Source organism: Helianthus annuus, chromosome 13, assembly GCF_002127325.2.
Source record: "Helianthus annuus cultivar XRQ/B chromosome 13, HanXRQr2.0-SUNRISE, whole genome shotgun sequence".
NCBI lineage: Eukaryota > Viridiplantae > Streptophyta > Magnoliopsida > Asterales > Asteraceae > Helianthus > Helianthus annuus.
Genome location: NC_035445.2, coordinates 128,169,535 through 128,196,186, shown reverse-complemented (window position 1 = coordinate 128,196,186; position 26,652 = coordinate 128,169,535). Strand labels below are relative to the sequence as shown.

Below are 26,652 nucleotides of genomic sequence, written 5' to 3'. Positions count from 1 at the left end.
CTGGCTATATCAGCATGTTCACTAGGTTATCCGTTCAAATGCTACTGTGCTTTTGTGCATCATGTTTGTCACTAGAGTCCAGTAAGTAAATAATGTAGTGACGGAAAAATCAAAGTATGATGCAGATATGTACAAGTATCAACAATCAAGTAGCAGTTTATCAGAAATCTCAGTTAAGCACAATAATTAGGCAACAATTAATAGTTAATTATGTCGTACGGATACCTGGTTTTGTGAGGGTTGTCACATTCTTCTCATTGTGGCTTCCTTCGTATTGCTCCCCTTTCACCGGTACTCGCTGTAAGTAATTTTAATTGTCTATAATCTTGTTTTCTGATTTATAAACAGTTTTGATCATTATTTTGTAATTTGTTTTTTCAGGGTGTTGGGGATGTTTGTGGTGCTAATGTTCATCCCAATTTATGAGCACATTATATGGGGCCTTGCTATAGCTAGGTTGATTATCTGACTTAATAAAGTGATATTTCAAATTTAAAGTGGAACTTTTTGAATCAAAACTTTAGTTAAAAGTGGTTTAGATGTAAAAAAGTTGATGCATGTGATTTAACTTGTTGTATAAAGTAGGTACACTGTTAGGTGGTATACGTTACATACAGAATAAAGATGGTTTTGAGTAGAGGTGTAGTGGTTTGAATTGATGAACCCAACACGACTAGTAAGCTGACACGTTGTAAATAGGCCGTAAACAGATTGAACATATACAATATTTTTTTATTTTATGAGTTTATTTTTTAATAGGTTGACGTGTTAACTTGTTTGATTAAACAGGTTAAATAAGTCAGCTTGTTTCATTTTACAGTTTAAATGGGTCAGCCTATTTCATTCTGCAGTTTAAATGGGCCAGCCTGTTTCATTTTACAGTTTACATGGGTCTTTTCGAACTATTAACGAACCGATCTCGGTTAGCTCTTGAGCAGCCTGACTCTTGTTTACACCCCTAGTATGGAAGGATAACACTGATTAATATTTGCATTGTTTTGTTTAACCTGCTGGACCTGTTAGTGGCAGTTCTACACATGTACATTTCTTTGTTTAATTCGTTTTTTAGTGTTTATAATGAATTCAATTAAACATAAATTCAAATATAACCTAATCAGAAAATGAATTTCTTACTTACTTACTCTGTTTATGTATGTTTGTGAGTTCAGGGAGCTATTTGAAGCCAAAATCGGGAAGCTTGTTGAACTCGGGTTCAGTAGAGATGCAGTTATACAAGCTTTGAAGCTTTTTGATGGTAATGAAGAACGAGCAGCTGGATATCTTCTACCTCTGGAAAAGCGCGTGAATCTGCTGTTTTTGTTTTGATATTTGCTGGTGCTGCATTTTGGATTAATATGCCATTGGTCGTTTACACCTAAATTGTGCAATGCATGAAGTAGCTACCGCTGAAACTTAGGATATGATAGTTTATACAGTTTGTTTTTGGCCATTTATCTTTGATTCTTTATCTACTTCACTTCATTTCTGTGTTCTTTGATTTTCAGGATCCTTGCCACCATTGGCCCAACTAAGTTATTATGGATACTTTTGATTCTGAGCTTGAATTGACAAACATTTGTTTATCCTAAAGGTTGTTCCAAAATTTGATTTGGACATTAACTAAGATGATGTGGAAGGCGGGTGTTCCAGCTATGGACAGATCAAGCATATATATGTTGACAAGTATGTGTGTAAGTTCTTTATCTCAGTCTACTAGAATGAGCATGTGTTAGATGTGCAAATTACCATAACATGGGTTTACAAGTAGCATGAATAAAACAATTGGAGGATCATACAACATCAGAATTGGCCACAAGTTACAAGTTTACTCCCCACCACAACAGCAGTAATGTGCCACGAACCCATGAATGCAAATTTGCAGCACTTTTAGGTCTAAAACAATGAGTATGCGGACTTGAAGAAAACAGTCTGGAAATAGTTCTTAGTTTATGTGTAAAGTCATTTTCATTTGCAAGTTTTGTAGATAGGTTAGTATTGGTATTTAAATTGAATACTTATGTATGGATTTTGGGTTATTATTATTAATAGCATTTGGTTTTTAGTTTTCTAATGTTCACTGTAGTTTTTATTTAACAAAAAGGTAATTACAAGAAAATGGTCACATAGAACCACAAAAAAAATGTGTGATTAAAGGTTAGATAACAACCACACGTGGAATTACAAAATTTCGTGTGACTATAAATAACCATTAGCCACATCATAGTCACTTTGTTTCTTGTTTCTATGACGGAATGAAACCAAACGTCATGGAAAAAAAGTTATGTGTGATCAAAGATTAGACAACAACCACACTTAAAATTACAAAATGTCGTGTGACTATAAATAAGCACTAGCCACACCATAGTTACTTTGTTTTTTATTGTGTGACGGAATGATACCAAACGTTATGGGAAAATAAAATTACGTGTGACCAAATGTTAGACAATTGCCACACTTGAAATTACAAAATTTCTTGTGGCTATAAATAACCACTAGCCACACCATAGTTACTTTGATTCTTATTTGTGTGACGGAATGATATCAAACGTCACGAGAAAAGAAAATTATGTGTGACCAAAGGTTAGACGATAGCCACACTTAAAATTATAAAATTTGGTGTGGCTTTAAATAACCACTAGCCACGCCGTAGTTACTTTGTTTTTTTGTTGTGTGACAGAATGATACCAAACTTCATGGGAAAAGGAAGTTTTCCGTGACCAAATGTTAGAGAATAGCCACACGTATAATTACAAAATTTAATGCGGCTATACATAACCATTAGCCACACTTTCATCCCTTTGTTTTTTGTTTATGTGACAGAATGATAGCAAATGTCATGGAAAAAACACATATGTGTGACCAAATGTTAGACAATAGTCACACCATCATTACTTTGTTTTTATCGTGTGACGAACTGATAACAAATGTCATAGAAAAAATAAATATGTGTGACCAAAAGTTAGAAAATAGTCACACTTAAAATTCCAAAAGTGTTTTGTGTGTTTAGTAAAAGTTTTTAGCCACACTTACAATAAATTCATGTGACTGTATAATAGAACCGGCCCCACTTAGAGTAAATTCATGTGGCCGTTAATACCTTTTAGCCATACTTAATAGACAAAATGTTTGATTACAACAACACTTTTTGTCACACTTTTTTTTTCAAATTGACGTGGCTAAAACATACTTTTTAGTAAATATATGTGACTATATAATAGAAACGGTCACACTTAAATTAAATTCATGTGGTTGTTGCAACCCTTTAGCCACACATAATGGAGAAAATGCTAGATTTTAACAAAAAAATGTTGGTACCTTTTAGCCACATTTTTAAGTTCTAAGGCCACTAAAAAGTGTGTGTGGCCGTATGATACCTACGATGACTTGAGCTTTGGTCACATTTGACTTGAGCTTCGGTATCAGTACCGATTCGGTATCGGTTGGCACCGAGCTCATCCCTACCCCTGAAACTCAAAAAAGAAAAAAATTAAAAGTTGAAGAAAATCAACAAAAAAAAGTTGTACGATATCGTTGTTCGTACGGTAACCGTGATCAGGGATGAGAAATGGTAACGGGTAGCAGCACTGAATTTCCCGAACCAAAAGATTTCCAATATCAATTCGGCACCAACTTTTGACGTTTTCGGTATTAGTGTCAGATTTTACCTTCATGTACTAATACCGAAAAGGATCGTCCCGGTATTTTCGATACCAATACTGGTTTGATACCGGTTGACACCAAGTTTATCCCAACCCCTGATATGAAAAAAAAGATTAAAGTTAAAAAGTAAAGAAAATAACTAATATTATAATAATAAAATGAGTAAACTGCCATTTTGATCTCTGAGGTTTGGTCACTTTTGCTATTTTGGTACAAAAGCAAAATAAGATTAGATTTCTCAAAAAAAAAACTTGGCTTTTTGTCATTTTCCTTAATTTAGTAAAGGGTATTTTGATCATTACAAGTTTTGTTGTAATAACTTTTTAATTGTACATGGGATTGTCTAAAAGTCATTAGAAATAATGTATACAGTTAAAAAAAGTAAAAAAAAAATTAATATTTTTAGTATTTCCTATCACTGTAGCAGTGCTACAGTGCGGCAGGACTTTTTTTGCCTTTTCAAATTGACCACCAACCTTTTCGATTTTTTCTTTTGCCACGCTTGCCTCCTACAATTTTCCCCTCAGTTTTCAAAGATTCTACACAATCTGCGACCAGATATTCGCCAGTCATCGGAATGATTTTGGTGATGGTGGCTCAAGAGGTGGACTAGGTTTTCACTTATCACGGTAGTCCTTGGTGGCGACGAGCAGGGTTTGTGATGGTACACGAGTAGAAATTATCGATCAAGTTTCGGCGACGTACGAAAGAGGAACGACGATGCTTTGGCGACAACCCCTTCCGGCGCGTGTCCTGTCCTCTTCCGGTACCAGCCGGATAGGTGACCGGCGACGGCAACACGCGTCAGCCAGACTTTTTCTAAGATTCCGGTACTGAGTTCAGTTTTTATGACTTTAGTTGCTCTACTTACTTAGAAGTTGAGATTAATTTCAACTGTCCGATTGAAGATTCAGACATCAGATCTGTTATCCGTACGCAGGTGATTTTAATTTAATGGTATTCACATGTTATGTTGTTAGATCTGATTTGAAATTGCAGTTTTATGTAATTTAGGTTTACTTATTTTGTGGCCTGTGATTGTTTAAGTTATGAGATTTTTTAGTGTTGTAGATCATATCCGTTCTTTTGATTTTGCAGACCGTTTTTGCTGGATTTGCGAAACCCTAGGTAGCAAGTTTCTAACACCAAGAAGCCTCTGTTCTTTTATGTCAATCTTGCCATGGTAAATTCATCTGAAACAATCAAATGTTTATCCTGTGAATTCAATTTTCTCCGAATTAGAATGCTAAATTAGATTAATTGGATTGTGTGATCAAATTTTCTGGTCTTAATTGTGATCTTTTTAACATTATTAGTGGTTTTTTTTTTTTTTTTTTGTAATTTTGTTTCTATTTGCAGAGGTATATGCAGCAGCACAATGATGTTAAGCTTTCAGCTCTTGGACTGGGTATTGTTTTTCATATCTTCATACATCACATCTTTTTCGCTTTTACTTTTGACAATTATATATTTATACTAGGTTAAAAATCGTGTATTAGCCTAATTGACTCTGGTCTTCGCTCAAATCACAATGGTTTCTCGGTTGTTCCCTAATCAGTCGTCTGATGTTTCAAAATATGTAATCGTACGTGTCTGGTGTTCCTGTGACCGGCAGTACTTTACAGACAATGCCACACCATTAATCAGAAGGTATACAAATTTCATTTGAACGGGTGGTCATTGGATGAAAGGTTGTAAAATGGGCGAGTTGGGGCAAAACAAGGCAACCTTTTTTCTTCTTATCCTTGGACATTACTTCATGAATCCTCCTACGATCCTTGGAATTAAAGGTATGTTTGTATAATGTTCATCGACGTGGCATTGCTTTTCATGTCGTACTTTTATATAAATTGCTAGAATAGGTTATCCCGTAAGTTTGATCTTATCTCATCTAATATAAATCAATCCATTCATTCTGTTCTTCTACATCTAAACGCTAAAGAATCTTTCTTTGTTGAGTTCATTCATGTTAAAGCAGGACGAGGCCAAGCTACTGATAGCCATGCTTTACTGAAAGGGTACCCATCGTCCACATTTTCATACTTCTATTCGCATTAATACCATCTTAATTTTTTTTAGATTTTTGAATAATATGAAACTGATTATTAATAACAAACAAATATATATTTTTTCAGGTGAGAAGAGAGAAAATAAGTGGAAGGATGAAGCTGTTACAAGCCATTGTACTAGGTGTGACAAGGTTAATTGGTCTTCTTTCTTTCTGTCTTTATCTATTAAAAAAAGAAGATTGGCTTATTCTAACAACCTATAATCAGAATAATATGTTAATTATATATGATCTCACGTTTTCATATGGGATTGATTGATATGTAGGTAACTGGAAAGGCCCTCATGTTGGATGATATGTTCAGTCCTTACACAATCAAGTTGAGTTATATATTTTATTGGTATTTATCTATTTAAGTTAAATAAAAAAAAACTTAGTTTGTTGATAATTAATAAACAAATTTGCAGTTTCTTTCCATGAAGCTTCTTGCTACTGTAATTCTATGGTTTTGAGTTGGATTTAAAAACATATACATGCTTAAAGCTAATGAGGTAATTAACTAATAATTATTTTGAGGCTTTTTGGGACATTTTATTTAAAGGATGATTAAAACTGGCTTCATATCTATTTAACAAGTTAATGTTTTTGGCACAGTCTATTTTTGGTGATATATGGAAAGGAAAAGTCAACGGTAGTGAGGTGTCATGCAATTCATTTTCCAAAGGTCAAGTCATCTAAAGAATATTGCAGGTAACTAAAGGTTGCGCTTAATGAGGAGATGGATATGAGGTTTATGCGACGACAATTCATTTAGTTTTGAAGAGTGATAAATCTTTATGGTTGGATGAAAGATTTAGATTGAGATGTGTAAAAAGGGTTGAGTTGAAGATGAATTAAAGGCAGATTGAAGTTATGGAGCGCAGGTGAGGTGCTAGAGAAAATGAGAAATATAAGGGGAATTGAAGATAGACTGAAGGTAGAGTGCAAAAGCAAATCGAGAAAGTTAGGCAACCGAAAGTGGGAATTAAAGGGATCTTTAGAACAGATGGTAAATGCTGATGACTAATAAAAGTCAAGTCAGATGAGTCACTTGACTAAGCATCAAGTGAGAATAGAAGATCTTTAAGTGAATCTTTTAATCTTCAATTTACAAGAACCTAAAGAAGTCGGTGTTTACTGTTTAGAGACCATTTTGTATATGCTATTTGTAGATGTTACTGAAAGAAACATCCTTATGTAACAAAGACTCAGCTTCCATTCCATCATAAATTAATGTGTACCCGGCCGCAACGCGGCGGGCGCTACTCCTAGTTAAAATAATAAAATAAAATTATATCTCATCTTCTTCCCCAAATTATATCTCTGCTATAACCATATCCCCAAACTCTCTCTTTCTTTCTCTCACACATCAACCATCATTCCCCACCACCGTGCACCACCACTGCCACTGCCATCGCCATTCACCACCACATCCATCCACCATACCACAACCAGCTCCATCTCATTCCACCAATAACCGTCGCTTTCTCCTTCATCCTAGCCCTAACCTTCTGCTTCCGCAAGTGCACTACACGCAAACGCACCGTCCCCTCCTCCAAACCACCTCACAACCTCCCCTACTCCGCCCAAGCGCCGCCACCGCCTCCTTCTCCGGCTCCAACCGTCTCAGCCAAGGCGGCTTCGGCTCTGTCTACCACGGAACCCTAACTAACAACCAAAACGTCGCCGGTTCTCTCCATGGTCCATAAAGAGTACGGGTTTGACAAGGGTGATGTGCTTAAATCTCCATAAACACCACCTAAACTTTGGTAAGCCAATGTCAAAACTGTACTCCATGACTGTTTCTGTACACAAAAGATAAGTTTTTCAAATGGGTGTTTTTAATTTGTATTTTGGCAAATTACAACATACCCATCTCACCTTTTGATGATTTTGATGAATACAAGATTCCAGATCCATTATAAGTTGCGTCAGATTAATAAAATTTCCTGCTTTAACTGATGACTCAATGAAGAAAAGTAATAAAATTGGGTGGTAATTAATTAAGTAGAATGCATTCACTCCGGTAAAAGAATATATACAGATTAAAATATATATATGTACTCTGATAGATAATCTGGGTGCTTAGCACCAAGACTCGATAATAACATCAATGGATGGAGAAAATGTGTTGTTTAATGTGAGAAAGTGGTAAGATGGCAGTTGAAGTATGACGAAAATAAGTGCGAAATTGGAGCCTAAAAACTGTATTATTATAATAATTGGGTGTGACGTTGAGCAGTGGTGGAGGTGGAGATAGATGGTGGCGGTGGTGGAGATTGATGGTGGTGGAAGTGTTGATGGATGGTGGTTGTTATGTAAGGTAGAAGAAGAAGTGTGGGTGTGATTGGACCCACAATATATCATTGTTTTTTAATAGGTTAAATGAAAATCAGATAGACAAAAATGTCCATGCACAAAAGGACAAAATAGACAGGTTGCAACAGTAAAAAAATGAGGTTTTTGAATTTTGAACTAAAATGGCAATAAAAGTGAAACCACAGGGACCTAGATTTAAAAAGTTTGAGAATTGGACTAAAATGGCAAAAGTGCCCAAGCCACAGGGACCAAAATGGCAGTTTACTCTAATAAAATAATAAAGTATTAAAAAAACCATACATTATTATAATATTAAAATCACTATTCATTTCATTTCCTTTATTAATATATAGTAATACCCGCTCCAAGTGGCGTATTCGCCATACCCCAAGTTTTAAAACAAAAAAGTTACGACTATTTACCTTTTTGCTAACTTCCAACCGATAATGGTTTTAATATAGCAAAAGCCGTAAGTCAAAGTATTAAAACACAAGTCCGAATTTCTGGGGGGGGGGGGGGGTTATAGTTCGGAGTGAACAGAATAAGTTATCTGTTAGAATGTATACGGGTCATAGGTTAGTTCCTTAGACATGATCCGCTAGTTAAGAATATGATCAGTTCGCTAGATTAAGCGTAGTCCGGATATAATGTGGTTTATACCTATTCGAGTGTAGGACTCATTGGATAAAGGTTCATTAAACGAACATTCTAATTTTGAAAGGTTTTGAGAGATTTTGACCTGTTATGTCACTAGCGGCATCCACACTAAATGCATCAACAACTTTCAAAATTTTAAAGAACTTACCTTTTTTAAAAAAATTCTAATTTCACACTATAAATACAACCCACTTCTTCATTTTTAAATTACAAGCTCCACCACTTCACAAAAAAAAAAAAAAAAAAACAAAAAAAAAAACAGAGGATCGCAGCCGTTGCATGGACCGAAGATGAAGATATTGCACTTTGCGAGTTGTGGGTCGAAGCTTTGAGCCACCACACGCCGGGTAGGCGCTCGAGCGGTCCTTTTTGGAGGACAATCCGACAACACTTTCATGCCTATACGGGTGAGAACAACCGAACCGTCGACTCACTCTCGTCTTGTTTTAGGACGATCCGTCTTGATTGCGAAAGATTCAAGACGATCCACACCGCCGTGATGGTAGATTTGCAAAGTTGAATGGAATAAGTGATCTTGCGCGTCTTATGGTTGAAATGGAAACACATAGTTCTTGTACTTTGGTTTATCGGGTAGTGGAGCTAGCTTTTGTTTTACCAGTTGCAACCGCAACCGTTGAAAGATGTTTTTCTAAATTGAAGCTTGTCAAAACGGATTTACGCAATCAAATGGGCCCGGAATTTTTGAACAATGTCATGGTTTGTGCGGTCGAAAATGATTTTCTTCACAAAGTAAAAGACGACGAGGTGATGAAACGATTTCAACTATGAAAAAATAAGTGAACAAATCAATTACGTATTTGTTTTACTTTATTTATTTATTTTCGTTTTTTAATATTGTATGATTGCACGACAATTTTTATTTTTTGGGATACCCCTGATTTAATGGGCTAGTTCCGCCACTGCGTGTTGTGGTTTTCCTGGGTCGTCACGGGTATTCCCACCCGCCCTGTCTCTCACCTCCCATTTTTGTTGAGCAATGCGTGATGACCTGCTAATTGAAGGTTAAGTAACCGTTTTTATATGGGTTAAGTTATTCTACAAAAACTTCTAATTGTAAGAAATGTAAGAAAGATTTATAGAGTGATAAGTGTTCAATAACCTAAACCCACTATACCACCACCCAAAATTTAAACCCCCACCCCACCCACCCCACCACCACTCAAAAACCTAAGGGCCCCCCCCCCTCCCTACAAAAAAAAAAAAAAAAAAAAAAAAAAAAAAAAAAAAAAAAAAAAAACTGTACCTCATAAAAAAACTTAACCCCCACCAAAAAAAAAAAAAAATAAAGCTTGAATAACAAAATGTGTAAAACATGAAAACCAAAAGTTCAAAAGGTAATAAATAACTTTTTGTTTTGAACGGCAGCTAATAAATAACTTGCAATAAAAAAAACTGAATCAATTGGTAATTATTGCGTCTAGATAGCTGAACCATCGCCTAGGAACTACACATGTCCTCTTATTTCATGTTTTGAATGCACTAAAAAATTGGTGCTTTATATATCTTCCTGTTTGTATAGTGGATTATTCAACCTTTGCAGTCATAAACCCTTCTGCAAGGTATCAAGATGCGGCGAAATGCTAGAAAGGTTTCTTGGGAAAGATTTTTGGAAAGCAAACATGGGATTCTTGATCCGCAAGACACAATCTCCAGATTGCCTGAAAATGTACTTCAACATATGATGTCTTTTCTTCCACCACTAGACAAAGATAATGTCCGTTTTTTATCGAGAAAATGGCGCCGACTAAGTGCACAAAACCAAGCAGTACTCTGGCTGACCAAGCAGCGGTTAAACGAGCTGGAATTTCCAAAGCTTTTGAATGATGAGTTCCAGTCAGTAGAGTTTCTTTCTCTAACTAAATGCCCAGGGATGAGAAGCCTGAAGCTTATGAATTTAAAGTTAGTAACCGTTCACTTAAAATACTGTGGAAGCTTAAAGAATTTGTACCTCAACACACCAAATCTTAAGACTTTATACTTCCACGGACCGCGTGTCAGACCATGCACAATTGAGTTTATTAACTGCCAAAAGTTAACGATTTTGCATTTAGTCGGGGTTGCTATGAACACCATGATGTTCATAAACTGCAACGAAAGGTTTCCGCATCTTCAGACGTTGACACTTGGTGGGTGTGATATGACTGGATGTATTAACATCTCAAGTAATTCTCTCCACAAGTTATGGTTTGTCGGATTCAATAAGCCCGTGGGTCTCACCATTGATGCCCCAAACCTATCTTCTTTCAAGTACAATGGCAGTACAATAGCTCCGGATCCAAACATCAACTTACCCGGTCTTACTATAGCTTATCTTGAGCTATATCCTGATCTGAACCAAAAGCGTGATGAGATTTGGTTCACAAGATTAACTGAAATGCTGCATTGTCTGAAACATGCTAAAAGGTTGGAGTTTTCTACTAATTCAGACAAGGTATCTTCTTGAAAGCATGCTTTTTTGATTATTTATTGTTAGGTTTTGTGCTATGGAATTACAGTTCTATTTGCATGCTGGAATGCAGAATGTTATAATACCAAAATATCTTAGAGAAACCCTTGTGCCACCGCTCGATGAAATCTCGTGGATAGCAGTAAGGACAAGTTCAGGATCTGCCAATATGGTTAATCTTTCTGATTCCATGCTATGGGTTTCTCCCCGGGTTAATAATCTTATTATTTGCATCTCGGATTTCTGGGAGTTTATTCTACAGGTATAACATAAATCGTTCTTCTTTATTCTACTCTCCTTTGCAGACTTGGTAATAACCGTCATAAATCGTTCTTCTTTTTCTGGTAACAGTTGTCCCGTGAGGAATCATCGTCCAGAACTCCGGACAGTTCATGTCGTTTCTGCGCCTTGCATCCTTCAAGATGTTGGCGTCATTCGGTTACAGGGTACGTGGTTAATCATACTTGTTGTTGGATAAAGCAGGCAATGTTGTCATATCTTCAGGAGAATCTGAAAAGGGTTGGACGACGTGCTAATGATTTGGATAATACGGAAATGATACAATATTGATTTGATGTTTTAAGAACACGTAAAGATGTAAAGCTGGTTTGAATGATTTCTAATGGTGGTGTTTTTTTTTTTTTTTTTTTGATATGGCACATTATGTTTGGACAAAGGTAGTAAAAAGTTTCTTGTTTTGACCCGATACCTAACAGGTCGCGCCTTTGACACCTCTAACTGTCCTGAACAAGACTGAGGTTTAGTGGGAATGTGTTGATAATGCTAATAGCCACCAAATAAAGACCATTAATCACATCATGGCTAACCATGTATATAGCTAATTAAAGCATATGGTATAATGTTGCAAAGCATGATGCAGGAAGCAATATTTTTTTTTTGTATCAAAGCAAAACTGAGACTTAGTTTATTGTAAAGGAGTTGTTTTAGGGATGGTCGTCTAATAAGGGTGTACCTTAGTCTAAAACCGGATCAAACCGAACCAGAACAAAAAAAGGTAAAGATTGACATAATTTTAGTTTCGTGTGGGCTTGATACTGGTTTCGGGCTTAGAACCGACTCAAATTTTTAACTGAGTGATTCTTATACTTTTAACAGACTCAAAACATTATTGTTTTATAGATCAAAAGAATAAAATTATAGTTTTCACTAGACAAATATTAAACCAAAAAAAAAAAAAAAAAGAACTGGGTGATAGCCTAAAACGTCATCAGACACTACATTAGCTCTTAAAACAGGCTAAAATTCATTATTGTGGGTGCTCTAACGAGACATAAACAGAAATATTGCTTTATATAAAATGTGATCTTGTCAAGAACAAGTGATTGATTAAGATATGTTACCTCATGATTAGGTTCTTCCAACATGGTTATTTAACATAATAATGAGTACTAAAATTTCAAACGTTTTAACTTTTTGTACAGGCAGAAAAATATAAAAAATAAAATGTGGAAGTGATACAAACATCTTTTCATATAATACGTCTTCGAAAAAAAAATCATATAATACGTCTTCGGAAAAAAAAAGAAGCTATTTACGCACCGGCAAATTTTCATTATATATAAAAAACATACAGTAATGTATTCTATTTGGTAGTCTACTAGTGAGTACAATGGATATAAACTTTGTACAAATCTTATTTTTAAATCATACAAATTGGACATGTCTAAATATAGTGTGTTTACAAAGCATACCCTCTATGAATCAATTGTATCAGTTGATGAAATACCAATCCTTGTAAAGAAAAATGATTACCTTAGAACATCAAAAATAAACTTTTTTAAAGCATTTGAAAAGCGTTTTAGTCGATCATTAAAAATAAAAAATATGTCTGTTTAAGTATTTAGACATTTTCTATCTTTTTTTAATATCATTTTGTTGTATTATTTTTTTGTCTTTTGCTATTACTATTGTAGCTATCGTGCCCTCATATTATATTTACTGTTTATACACACATTCATGCATTCATGTATACATAATAATATTATAACCCCGAAATCTATGGGCGTAGTTTTTAAAAGACTTAGGGGATGTTTGTTTTTTTATGAAAAGCTCTTCTTGACCTCTTATGTCTGCTCCACGCAGACCACGCGCAGACGTTTGAGTCTGCAATGCGTTTGTTTTCTTGAAGTGATTTCATTAAAAAAAGGTCTGCGACCTCTTCTTGGGGCAGATGTGGACTCAAGCCTTCAAACCTCTTCTCCTCTCCTCTGCCCTCTTTTCAAAACATAGATCCTCAACCCTAGCATCTTCTCTTCTCCTCTACCCCTTCCTCCTACACCTCCACATCTGATTCAGTCTTGTTAACGTCTTCTCCATGTTTCGCTTTAAAAGAAGCAAATTTTATTTTGAAGTTGAAATGAACGATAAATGCCATGGTGACACGCATCAGAATTGTTGTGTGCTGTCTTCAACAGAAACCATCTCTAGCTAAGAAGTTAAAACCTTCAATTTGGAAAGTAGTGATTTTGCATACTGTTGGTCTCGAGGGCTAGCTATGGCTGGTAACTTTATTAGGGATGTAACAATTTTTAAATTCATAGGAGGGTTTTAATTTTGTTTTGTTTACATTGCTGTTGACCAATGATTCTATTATTAACTTTTATTCATATTTTAGGAGTGTATTAACTTTTATCTTGAGAAATTGTTTGATTAGAATTTTTGTTTTTTGATTATAGTTGTTCTTCATCTTTATAGATTATTTGATTAGAGTTCTTGATAGATTGTTTGATTAGAGTTTTTGTGTTTGTAGAAGTTAAAAAAACAAACAGTCTTCTTCTTGCAGACTACAGAGGTTTGGTCCACCTCTTCAGCTACAGATGTCTGCAGATGTGGTCAGCAGACCGGAGACGTTTTACCTCTGAAAAAACAAACAACACCTTAGTTTTGTTATTCAAAAAGGGTTGTGGCGCAACTTGTTACTCGTTTACCATCTATCTATCTCGATGTAAATTCATAACACGTTAGATTGAATAATAAAACTGTTTTAACTCTTTCCATTTGCCAACACGCTTCTACTTTTCATGTTTGGCAAATGCTTTTCCAAGTACCTCACTTAGTTTGCGGATTTCAAAAGGTTCTACATCATAGAAGATCGGGTAAACAACCTGAACTGCGTTCCTATGGCACTCCATAATTTTTACTAGTTCATCCAAACACCAAGATGAAGATGCATAATTCTTAAAGAATATTATAATGTAGAACTTTGAGTCTTTAATGGATTTGATGAGCTCATCATTTATCATTTTCCCTTTCTTTATTTTATCATCATTGCAAGCACGGAAGTTTTTGTGTTGAAGAGCAAAGTAAAGATAATCAACAAAGTTTTTACGGGTATCTTTATCTCTAAAACTTAAAAACACATCATATGTGAAGCACTTGTGAATGACTAAAGTTGAAGAATAGGCCATTAAGTTATAGTTGAAGTACTATATGAAGCCACGAAGTGAGCACAAAGCAAACTATTTCTTTTGTTTAGTGAAAAGAAGTACTATAAAATCAAAAAAGTTTTCTTGGGAGATTTATAAGAAATGATTGAAAGAATCATTGTTAGTGATGAATTGCCCTCGATCTAGAGTTTATAATAAGAAAACAATGTTCAAGCATTGGTAATTATACGGGTTAATTTTGGGAAAATGATGCAATTAGGAGGAGAAACCAATTCACCCCTTAACTTTTAACGTAACTATCTTTATATACCCAATTCATTACATATTTACACAATTTATACGGGTTATACCCCTTGCATATTTCCCCTTATATATCTTATTAATTACATATTTACCCAATTCAAAATTATAATTGCATATATGCCCGTCATAAACTATTAAAATTACAAATTTACCCATTTTAGTTTATTTTATTAAAGATAAATTATATAATGGCTATTTTACCCTTAATTTTACAAAACTTAAATATTTACCTCTTTTGAAAACACACAAACTGATCAAGCTTCGTAGAGCATACCATGATAATATATCTGTTATGTATCTTTAATGATTTGGAACGATTACAGGACATATATATAAAAGATCTAATAAAACAAAGATGGTTAGGCAAAACATATACAACAATAAATTTAGTAAGTATATATGGTCATATGGAGTGAGTGGACTTTGAATTTGTATACTCTGCTCTCTGCATCAAGTAACCAAGTAGGCTTTAATCGCTGATGGTATCAAACCTTGAATTAGACCATGATAATGAAACAAGTATCAAAATCGAATCGCACCTATAAAACGGTTGGCTGTGGAATCGTGACTAAGGAAGAATGGCCATCCGGCTGAGTCGCGACTGTCTGAATCACCGGCGCCGAGAATGGAATCGCCTGAGAGAGAAGGAATCGCCTAAGAAAGATGATATCGTTGGCGATTGAATTGCTTGAGAGATAGAATTGCTGCCAACGTAATCATCAGCCGTTTATTCCACGACCTTGGAATAGGGGTGTTCAGAATTCGTTTCGAATTCGAAAAATTCGAAATTCGATTAAATTCGATTCGATTATCAAAAATTCCTTTCGATTATAAGAATTCGAATTCGAATTCGATTCAATTCGAGTCAAGTAAATCGAATACGATTTTATAATTTCAAATTCGATTCAATTCGGAATTCAAATAAAAATTATACATTTTATCTATTATTTTTATATATAATACATATATAACTTTTATTGGGCTATACTATAAATTATTTTTAAAATTTATTCCAAGTATTAAAATTACCCGCTACCAAACCCACTACATGTCCCATAACTAAAACCTAAGTAGTAAATCTATCAATAGATTTCTAACCCTAAAAATATTAACTTGTAGTGGTTATCCCGAATTCTCGTTTTGAATGTTAGACTTATGATACTTTATTTGGAAATTTTTAATGTAGTATCGTGCTTTATAGCTGCTTTAAAATTTATGTTTTATTTTAATAGCTTTTTATATGTTTTAAAAGAAACTTAATCAAATCGAAGTTATTCGAATTCGATTCGAATTCTAATTTTTAATCGAATATGAATTGGATTTTTTATTCGAATACGTATTCGAATCGAATTGGGTAAGTTTTAATCGAATACGAATCGAATTCGAATTCAAAGAAAAGTTAAAATTATTCGAATAATTCGAAAATTCGTTATTCGATGAACACCCCTACCTTGGAATAGCCTGAGAGAGACAAAGATTTTTTTTTTTTAATTTTTTTTTTTGTATTTTGAACCTGGTTTTTCGTATGAATCTGAGTAGGATTTTTTTTTCAATTTTAAATAGGGTAACTTAGTCATTTTAGCAAATAAGGGGAAGTATACAACTTTAAATTGGGCTTGGGTAAATATGCAATTAAAAGTATTTTTAAAGGAGAAATATGCAATTTTCCCTAGCTTTTAACGTAACTATGTGTTTATATTATGTGTTCAATGATAATTGTAATATTATAATTTATTAAATTTAACGGTTTAAATCTAGGTTTTTCCACACCTTTGTTTTCATAGATTTATAGACAAGTTATGAAACATTCATTTCTATCAACATCGAAAAGTGTTTTTCTCAACCCCCTTTCATGATTCTAGTCACCATCTTTGTAAGTAGGAATAATTTTTTTAAGAGGCAAAATTAATAAAGATGATTCAAACAGTGGCGGATCTTGCCTGTTGAACGTGTCAGGGCTGAAAGACACAGACATTAAAAAAACTCCGGGCAAGCCCGGGCCAAACATAGTATATATAAAAAATTTCGATCGAAATGCAGAAAATTAGCACTACGGCCGAAAAACTTGCCCGGGCCGTGGCCCTGCCACAACCCTTCTAAGAACCGCCCCTGGATCCAAAGCTTTAACTCGCATGTTCACCTCTAAAAATGAATGAAATAATGGATTAAAATAATCCCAACTATTGTTAATTGGCCATTACCAGTCTCAACTTCAAAACTCCCCACTAGCAGTCCCAACTATTAACATATTTGCCTCCAATGGACCCTTGACTAATGAAACCTTAACGCCGTTAGTCGCCAGTCGCCGGATAAACATTTTTAGCCGGAAAAAAAGTTCATAAAGGTCCGATCTAAGGTTGGAAAGAGGTTTGAGACGAAAATGTTGAGTTTTTCAACCAAAAAAGTAGTTTTCCGCCGACCTCAATAACTTGTTTTTTTTTTTTTTTTTTTTTCTAGAAAAAGGTTACTAAAGGCCCAATCTAAGGTTACAAAGAGGGTTGGGACAAAAAGGTTGAGTTTTCTGTCCAAAAAGGAGGGTTCCGACCACATTTTTTTTCCCGGTGACCTTCGTAATTGGGGTTTTACTAAAAAAGGTTCCTAAAGGTCCAATCTAAGGTTGCAAAGATGTTTGGGATGGAAAGGTTGTGTTTTCCGGGCAAAAACGTTTTTATGGCGACCGATGACTAAAGTCGTCAAGGTTCTATTAGTCAGGGTCTATTGGAGGGCACTATGTTAATAATTGAGAATGCTAGTGGTGATTTTTGTAGTTGGAACCAGTGGCAGCCAATTAACAATAGTTTGAATTATTTAAATCCATTATTCCAAAATAAATAATCAGAAAGAACTGTTTCAAGGTTGATTCTTTTCAATTCATTGGTTGGACCACTCGTCCAAACTGGATGCTACAATAAATTCCCAATGGAATTAAAGGAATATGGATCACCACCATACAATTTAAATACTATGTCGACGACTCTTAGTTAGGGGTCTAAACGAGTCGAGCCACTCGTAAACCATTTTAGATTGCCAAAATCAAACGAGCTTGGCCCTAAATTAAAGCTGATTTAATAAACAAGCTTAATCTTGAGCCCAAGCCCCAAGCCAAGCTCTTATATAATTACTCATGAGCGGAACTCAACTTTAGACGTAGGGATCAAAAGGAACTAAGTTATTGTGAACTGTTAAAGACATTAACATATCTCAGTTTTAATACTCGTTCTTTTGTTATATTTTTAATCTCTTCTTTGGTTTTTCAAGGGTATTTGGATCTCTCTTTGGGCTGTCATTGCTGGGCTTCATATTCTTGTTGTTGGGCTTCCTCTTGTGTCGCTGATCCCCTTCTAGAGGTTTCGACTCTTGTGTCCAGTCTGTCAAGACTTTTCTCAAGGCAATTTCATTTAGCTGTCAAAGATAATTTCCTTTTGTGGTGGTTTTGGGTCTCCTTAAATGGATCGCTGCCTCCCCTATCCTCTACACGCTCACAGATCATTCATCTTCTAATCTTCTCTTTTCTCTTGCAAGTTATTTCGTAAGAGTATTAGATTTTTACATCATCACATCGATTATTGTATTAGTCAATCTGTGATGACTATATAATTTTTGTATTGAGATTTCGAGTTCAATAAAGCTTCACTTCAGTTGTTATTCTTGAGTTTCTGACATGGTATCAGAGCTCCAAGGCTGATCTGGTGCTCTGATTTCCTTCCGCTGCGTATCTCTGGAGTGTGGTTCATCAGCGTCGTTCATCTGCAAGATCCGGATCAAATCTAGGGTTTGTTAATTCGGATCCAGGTATTGGTGACTCTGTTCTCCTGCAATCAGAGGTGTGGTCGTCCGGCTTTGCTTCGGGGGCTGTTACTTTCGGTCAAAGATCCTGTTGTTCGTGATTCATCAAGGGTGTTTCTCCGGATTGCTTTTTTCTTCTCTGCTCACAGTCTTATAACCCTAAGTGAAGGTTATAGGCTGTGATTTTTTATTTGGCGAACCCTAACTTGGGAACCCCTCTCGGTGAGATTGTTCCTTTCTCGTGTCTAAAGGTTTAGGTGGCTCCTACACTAAGACCTGCGTTGGCACCTTGAGTGATGAACCAACGATCTGGAACATTGGTTTAGCTTTGCCGTTATTATTTGCTATTTTATTTTGTGATTCGTGAGTTACTTGGTTGGTTCTCTTCAAAATTTCGGTTAACTGCTCTTTGCTTGCTTGATTGCTGTCTGCTTGTTCTGTTTTTTTTTCTGGTCCTGTTTCGTTCTGTTCTGTTTCTGTGTGATCATGACTGACAAAACAGAGTCCTCTGTTACCTTAATAAGCAAACTAGATGCCAGTGATCCTTTGTATTTGTATGCTAGTGACTCTAGTAATCTGTCTATCGTTAATATCAAATTAAAAGGTACTGAGAATTATGTGGTATGGTCGAATGCTATAAAACTTGCTTTAATGGCTAAAAACAAATTAGGATTTGTTGATGGAACCTGTGTTAAATCTGAGTCTAATGATGTCTTAGCTAGTCAATGGGAAAGATGCAACTCTATTGTTTTAACTTGGATTCTAAATTCTGTTTCTGATGAGTTATATGTTGGTCAAGTGTACTCCAAACTTGCGTCAGAAGTTTGGAATGATCTTAAGGAGACATATGATAAGGTTGATGGTTCTGTAGTGTTTGGGTTATATCAGAAAATTAATTCTGTTAGTCAAAATGGTTCCAGTGTGTCTGAATATTATCATAAAATAAACACCATGTGGAAACAATTTGATGCTATGCTTCAGTTACCATCTTGCACGTGTAATGCTTCTACCAAGTTCAATGAGTTTAGTCAGTTAATAAAACTTATGCAATTCTTGATGGGATTAGATGATGTTTTCCAACCTGTCAGAACTAATCTATTAACCAGGGATCCTCTTCCATCTATTAAAACTGCTTTTTCAATTATATCGAGGGAAGAGTCACATAGGGTTTCAAATAGTAGTCTTAAAGTGCCTAATGTCGGTTTTGCTGCTAAAACAAATCAGTTCAGTGATAACAAAAAAGAGGTTTAACAAAGGTCCTAATCCCAACTTGAAGTGCACTCATTGTAACAAGGTTGGTCACACTATTGATAAGTGTTTTGAGCTTCATGGGTATCCTCCAAATTGCAGGTCTAAATCTAGTCAAACCAATAGTCAGTGGTCTAAATCTAATAATTTTGTGAATAACTCTGTTAGTGACAAATCTGTTAGCAACTCTTTGAATTCTCTTACCTCAGATCAGTTCACTAAACTTCTAGACTTGCTTAATGACAAAAAAACTGATGATGGGCCTAAGACAAATGTTGGAGGTAAATGCCATAATGTGTTCTCTTCTTTAGACTGTTACAAGAGATTTTATTGTTTTAATAGTAAAACTTGGTCCCAATGTAATATGAGTTGGATTATTGACTCTGGTGCTAATCAGCACATGATGATGTCAAGTGAAAAAATGTTCAATAAAGTTGACGTGTCTGATTATAATATAACAGTCAAACACCCTAATGGTACTGATGCCAAGGTCACTATAATAGGGTGCTACAAATTATCCAATTTTGTTATCTTAAGAGATGTATTTGTGGTCCCCGAATATTGTGTCAACTTAATCTCTTGTTATATTCAGGATTTGTACTTAAAGAAAACCCTGGTGACTAGTAGACAAACTGATGGGCTTTATTTCTGTGGTAATTCTTTTAATTCTGTGATTGCCTGTTTTAATAAAGCTGAAACTATAAAGCTCTGGCACTCAAGACTTGGTCATCCCGCCGATCAAGCCTTAAATGTTTTAAATCTTAAACCTGATAAAAATAATATTGATCCCTGTGAAGTTTGTCATAAAGCAAAACAACACAGAGTCCCTTTTCCTCTAAGTGAACACAAAACCTCTAAAGTAGGTGACTTAATTCACTTAGATGTGTTGGGTCCCTATAAGGTCCGAAGCATAGAAGGATTTAAATATTTTCTCACCATTGTAGATGATTATTCCAGGTCCGTTTGGGTATACCTGATGAAATCTAAAGTTGAAGTTTTTGAAAACATTCAAAGCTTTTATAACCTTGTGAAAACTCAATTTGAAGTAAATATTAAGGTTTTTAGGAGTGATAACGGAACTGAATTTGTTAACTCTCAAATGTCCACCTTTGTTAAGTCATATGGGATCATTCACCAAACATCTTGTGCTTGCACTCCTCAACAAAATGGTATTGTTGAGAGGAAGCACAGACACTTACTCAATGTTGCTAGAGCTCTATTGTTTCAGTCAGGTGTGCCTTTAAAATTCTGGTATGTATGTATTCTCACTGCTTCATACTTAATTAACAGGACATCATCTTCTGTGTTAAATGGTAAAACTCCTTATGAGTTACTTCTTGGCTTTGAGCCTTCTCTTGGTCACTTGAAGATTTTTGGTTGCTTATGTTTTTTCACTGTTTTAAATAATCCTGATAAACTTGATGAAAAAGCTGAAAAATGTATCTTTATGGGGTATTCAAATTTAAAAAAGGGTTACAAAGTTTGGAGTCTAGATCAAAAGAAATTTACCTTCTCAAGGGATGTCAGCTTTCATAAAAATGTTTTTCCCTATAAAACTAAGTTGTTTTCAGAATCTGATCTTGACAACACTAAATGTTTAAATAATTCAAACTTTTTCGACCTTTATGAATCTTCAAGTGACATAAATCCCAATGATGATGAGAAGGTAGAAACTGTTTCAGCTACTGTGACTCAGCAACACAGTAGTTCAAGTGAATCAACACCTCAGGTTGATACTCAGCAGTCATCCTCTGGTAAGGACATGGCTGGCAATCAACAAGTGGATGAACCTGAACCTAATCCTGTGAGGGTTGAGTCTAGCAATAGCAGTGAAGAATCAAACCTTCCTGAGGGTACCCATACCACCACTAGAAAATTAACTAGGTCCGTGTCTATTCCAAAAAAATTTGGTGACTATGTGGTCGAAGGCAAGGTTAAATTCGGTTATGAGAGAGTTGTTAATTATACTAACTTGTCTCCTGATAATGTGTGTTTTGCCTCTAATGTTAATAAAATTCTTGAACCTAGTTCATATCAAGAAGCTGTTAAGGATAGTAATTGGGTTAATGCAATGAATGAAGAGCTTAGTGCTCTTCATGAAAGTAACACTTGGTCTATTGCTGATCTCCCTAAAGGCAGAAAGCCTATAGGTTGTAAGTGGGTCTTTAAGGTTAAATATAAATCAAATGGAGAAGTCGAAAGATATAAAGCTAGGTTGGTTGCTAAAGGAGTTAATCAAAGAGAAGGCATAGACTTTGATGAAACATTTTCACCAGTTGTGAAAATGGTAACTATTAGATGTATAATCTGTCTGTCTGTTCAAAATGATTGGCCTCTTTATCAACTAGATGTTAATAATGCTTTTCTCTATGGAAATCTAAAAGAAGAAGTGTACATGTCTATACCTGATGGTTTGAATGACTGTGATCATAATAAAGTTTGCAAATTAAATAAATCTTTATACGGGTTAAAACAAGCTCCACGTATGCGGAACGAAAAACTCGTGAATGTGCTTTTGAAAATCGGTTTCTATCAGTCAAAATGTGACTACTCTATGTTTATCAAATCTAATAATGATGTGTTCATTGTTATGTTAGTTTATGTGGATGATATTATTTTAACTGGTAATAACAAACAAGAAATAGATAATGTGAGAAGTTGCTTCAATCTGAGTTTAAAATCAAAGATTTGGGTTTATTGAAATTTTTCTTGGGAATTGAAGTTATTAAAACTAAGGAAGGGATATGTCTATCTCAGAGAAAGTATTGTATGGACTTGCTAAATGAGTTCGGTATGAGTGGATGTAAGCCCGCTTCATGTCCTATTGAACCAAACTACGTTGTTACAAATCTGTGTAAAAAAGAAGAAGCTAATTTTGTTAATGTTAATGAATATCAAAGGCTAGTTGGGAAACTACTTTACCTATCCCATACCAGACCTGACATAGCATATGCTGTTCATTTTCTTTCTCAATATATGCATAAGCCAACTTCGGCTCACTCTCAAATTGCTTTCAAGCTGTTGAGATATTTGATAGGGGCACCTGGTGCTGGGTTAATGTTTAAAAAGGTGATAATTTTGCGCTATCCGCTTTTGCGGACTCAGATTGGGCAAAGTGCATTGATAGCAGAAGATCTGTTACAGGGTTTTGTATATTTCTGGGAAAGTCCTTAATTTCCTGGAAAAGCAAAAAACAAAGTGTTGTATCTAGATCCTCTGCCGAAGCAGAATACAGATCTATGTGTGCTGCTTTGTGCGAGGTAATGTGGCTGGTGAATGTGTTACAAGAATTGCAAGTTAAAATTGATTTGCCCGTTGAATTAAAGTGTGATAGTACTGCTGCTCTGTCTATAACAGCAAATCCAGTCTTTCATGACAAAACTAAACATTTTGAGATTGACTTGTTTTTTCTTCGTGAAAAAATCGTTTCTGGAATGGTCAAAACCATTGGTGTTTCCTCCTCGGACCAGTATGCAGACCTGTTCACTAAAGGTCTTCAACCAGCTGATCATCAAAAAATGTGTAAGTTTTTAGGTCTCTCTAATCCTTTTAGTATTAAAACTGAGGGGGGGGGGGTGTTAAAGACATTAACATATCTCAGTTTTAATACTCGTTCTTTTGTTATATTTTTAATTTCTTCTTTGGTTTTGCAAGGGTATTTGGATCTCTCTTTGGGCTGTCATTGCTGGCCTTCATATTCTTGTTGCTGGGCTTCCTCTTGTGTCGCTGATCCCCTTCTAGAGGTTTCGACTCTTGTGTCCAGGCTGTCAAGACTTTTCTCAAGGCAATATCATTTAGCTGTCAAAGATAATTTCCCTTTGTGGTGGTTTTGGGTCTCCTTAAATGGATCGTTGCCTCCCCTGTCCTCTACACGCTCACAGATCATTCATCTTCTAATCTTCTCTTTTCTCTTGCAAGTTATTTCGTAAGAGTATTAGATTTTTACATCATCACATCGATTATTGTATTAGTCAATCTGTGATGACTATATAATTTTTGTATTGAGATTTCGAGTTCAATAAAGCTTCACTTCAGTTGTTATTCTTGAGTTTCTGACAAGAACAAATACCAAGATTCATGACAAAATTGAATGAAATGATTAGGCTAACAAAGCACCATGGTTCATGAGAAGACTGAACAAGATGGTTAGATGTTTCAAGATCGGATTTGAACCCTTCATAAATTTAACCGTCTAACAACTAATTCGAGCATAACTTACGCTCGAGAGGTAGATTATCTGATTTGCATATAACCAACAACATCGAGCAACAATGTGGATGGTATCATCACCTCTCAGAAAACGTAGCATATTCAGAGCTTTAAGCTCTTGTGAGTGGATAAATATACCTGATAGAACATTCGGATGAACCCTTGCCTCTTTCGATGAAATTTGGAACATTCTTCCTTTAGCTTTGAGGTCTTCTTCCTTCTTTCCTTCCCTTTTTTTCTTTCCTTGCTTGAGTTTTGTTCATTCACCTTTCACATGACCCGATTGATTACAGTTGTAACATACCCTTTTGGGATTGGGACAATTGTAGTATGGATTCCCCTGTTGACCACTGTTGTAGCATCCTCTTTTTCCCATTAAACATTTGCCCGAATGGAGTTTCCCACATGTCTTGCATCATGAAAATCCTCCCTTAGGAGTTTCCTTCTTGTTATGGTCGTGAGTCTTGGGCTTTTAAGGGGTGCCTTGAGTTGTTCTTTTTTCGATTTGCCACTTCTTCCCCCGTTCCTCTTGTCTTTTCAATTCGATCTCTCTATCCCTCGCCCAATTAATGAGCTCATTCAAGGTTTTGCATATAGAAGGGGTGATGAATTCTCGGTACTCGACTTTTAGCATATCATGATAACGGTTAATCTTCATGATAACGGTTAATCTATATATATGTGATTGTAGTGTATTAAATTCCTCATAGCTTAAAATCATAGAAAAACTTAATTTCTTTCCGGGTTTAAAAATGCAATTAAGTTATATATATAGTCGATCAATAAAACAATTTGAAAAAAGCTGAAAATTTATATTGCTAGATTACATTTACAGGTATGAGCATCTATCTTTGCTGAAAATTTATATTGCTAGATAACACTTACAGATATATATGAGCATCTTTCTTCACAATATTTAAAAGCACGGGAATAAATATATATTATGTTACTCCCTCCGTCCCATTAAATGTGTCTTATTTTGAATTTTCAAAGTCTTTATTTATAAACTTTGACTTTAATTATATTTTTTTTGTGTTATATAAAACTTGATGAAAATTAACCCGATAAAAACACTTGTAAAACACACTCAAATCATATAACTTTCATCAAGTATTATCTAACACAAACAAAATTATTTAAGGTCAAAGTGTATAAATAAAGACTTTGAAAATTCAAAATTTGACACTTTTAATGGGACGGGTGGAGTACTTTTTAGGTATCATTTTACTAATATAAATACCTTTTTATACTATATTGTTGAAGGGAAACAATGTGAATAACAAAGTCGATGGAAAATCAAATATACAAAGAATTCTTCTCATATTTACATGGGTTGAGTCATAAACATGTTAATCTCTAAAACATTAATTTTCTCAACTCAATGGTCTCTTTTCTTTTTGGAGTTGTTTTGTGTTAACTCAATAACACCATGCTGATGTGACTCAGTGTTGGACTTTTGAACTATCCTTAACCGGGAAAATATTTGATCAAAAGCAACTCTTGTTAAAGCTTTCTTCACACCACCTCCCATTCCCTTGACCATACTTCTGGAAATATCATCAAAGCCATATTTTAAAGATGAAAGAGCATCCTCTTTCTCAATCTCCTCGCCTATTAATTGTTCATCATTGTTTGATTTACATAATTCTAATGAAATCTCAGCAACAACTTCTTGGATGAGTTTAGCTTCATGCCTGTATATTAAAGACGATTTGGTTAGCATGATTTTATAATCTCACATGAGAAGTTTGTTTTAATTACTCAATTTATATTTAATGTTTAATCTTCAATACTGGGGACATATGAAATACCCATCAAAAGTGTTCTTCAATTCCCATCCAACCAGATTGGCTGCTTCTTTTAGAGCCTCTCTCCATTTGCCTACACGATTTTCGTTTTCATGTTTGGCAAAGGCTTTTCCAACTACCCCACTTAGTTTGCGGACTTCAAAGGGTTCTACATCATAGAAGATCGGGTAAACAACATGATCTGCGTTCTTATGGCACTCCATAATTTTCACTAGTTCATCCAAACACCATGATGAAGACGCATACTTCATGGAGAATATTATAATGTAGAACTTTGAGTCTTTAATGGATTTGATGAGCTCATCATTTATCATTTTCCCTTTCTTGATTTTATCATCTTTGAAAGTACGAATGTTTTTCTGTTGAAGAGCAAAGTAAAGATGATCAACGAAGTTTTTACGTGTATCTTTACCTCTAAAACTTAAAAACACATCATATGTGAAGCTCTTTTGAATGAACGAAGTTGAAGAAGAGGCCATTAAGTTATATAGTTGAAGTACACAAAGCAAACTATTTCTTTTGTTTAGTGAAAAGAAGTACTATAAAATCAAAAATTTTGTCTTTGGAAATTTATAAGAAATGATTGAAAGAATCCTTGTTAGTGATGAATTGCCCTATAGAGCTCATAATAAGAATATTAGGAGGAGAAACCAATTCACCCCTTAGCTTTTAACGTAACTATGTGTTTATATTATTTGTTCGATGATAATTGTAATATTATAATTTATTAAATTTAACGGT

General features: G+C 34.9%; 3 protein-coding genes and 2 long non-coding RNA genes across 9 annotated transcripts; 3 read left to right on the top strand and 2 right to left on the bottom strand.

Moving 5' to 3' along the window:
* Positions 1 to 380: 380 nt before the first annotated feature.
* LOC110899280 lies at positions 381 to 2,066 on the top strand. The gene is made up of 2 exons (XR_002570087.2): positions 381 to 456; positions 1,170 to 2,066. It is a non-coding gene; the product is annotated as an uncharacterized LOC110899280 (long non-coding RNA).
* Positions 2,067 to 4,131: 2,065 nt separating this feature from the next.
* LOC110899279 lies at positions 4,132 to 7,008 on the top strand. 5 transcript variants are annotated; one of them, XR_004877622.1, is made up of 9 exons: positions 4,132 to 4,600; positions 4,759 to 4,843; positions 5,020 to 5,068; positions 5,141 to 5,450; positions 5,639 to 5,678; positions 5,796 to 5,860; positions 5,995 to 6,047; positions 6,136 to 6,219; positions 6,323 to 7,008. It is a non-coding gene; the product is annotated as an uncharacterized LOC110899279 (long non-coding RNA). The 5 variants fall into 5 exon arrangements; XR_004877624.1 differs by having other exon boundaries at positions 5,636 to 5,678; XR_004877623.1 differs by having other exon boundaries at positions 5,620 to 5,678.
* A 3,263-nt stretch (positions 7,009 to 10,271) lies between these two features.
* LOC110901664 lies at positions 10,272 to 11,720 on the top strand. Its single transcript, XM_035982351.1, has 3 exons — positions 10,272 to 11,135; positions 11,200 to 11,412; positions 11,502 to 11,720. The coding sequence occupies exons 1-3, from the start codon at positions 10,272 to 10,274 to the stop codon at positions 11,718 to 11,720; spliced, it is 1,296 nt and encodes a 431-aa protein (XP_035838244.1).
* Positions 11,721 to 14,182: 2,462 nt separating this feature from the next.
* LOC110901663 (disease resistance protein RPV1-like) lies at positions 14,183 to 14,578 on the bottom strand. Its single transcript, XM_022148473.1, has one exon. It carries the CDS (start codon positions 14,576 to 14,578, stop codon positions 14,183 to 14,185), a length of 396 nt encoding a protein of 131 aa, XP_022004165.1.
* A 10,903-nt stretch (positions 14,579 to 25,481) lies between these two features.
* On the bottom strand, positions 25,482 to 26,390 carry LOC110901662 (toll/interleukin-1 receptor-like protein). Its single transcript, XM_022148472.1, has 2 exons — positions 25,915 to 26,390; positions 25,482 to 25,797 (listed from the first exon to the last, which is right to left on the bottom strand). The coding sequence occupies exons 1-2, from the start codon at positions 26,388 to 26,390 to the stop codon at positions 25,482 to 25,484; spliced, it is 792 nt and encodes a 263-aa protein (XP_022004164.1).
* Positions 26,391 to 26,652: the final 262 nt, after the last annotated feature.

Excerpts from the sequence above, each read along its gene's own strand:
- LOC110901664 (XM_035982351.1), top strand. The coding sequence starts at position 10,272 with ATGCGGCGAAATGCTAGAAAGGTTTCTTGGGAAAGATTTTTGGAAAGC. Across the intron at positions 11,136-11,199 it reads TTTCTACTAATTCAGACAAG|TTCTATTTGCATGCTGGAAT; the intron begins GTATCTTCTTGA and ends ATGGAATTACAG. Across the intron at positions 11,413-11,501 it reads TCTGGGAGTTTATTCTACAG|TTGTCCCGTGAGGAATCATC; the intron begins GTATAACATAAA and ends TTCTGGTAACAG.
- LOC110901663 (XM_022148473.1), bottom strand. The coding sequence starts at position 14,578 with ATGGCCTATTCTTCAACTTTAGTCATTCACAAGTGCTTCACATATGAT.
- LOC110901662 (XM_022148472.1), bottom strand. The coding sequence starts at position 26,390 with ATGGCCTCTTCTTCAACTTCGTTCATTCAAAAGAGCTTCACATATGAT. Across the intron at positions 25,798-25,914 it reads TTGAAGAACACTTTTGATGG|GCATGAAGCTAAACTCATCC; the intron begins GTATTTCATATG and ends TTTAATATACAG.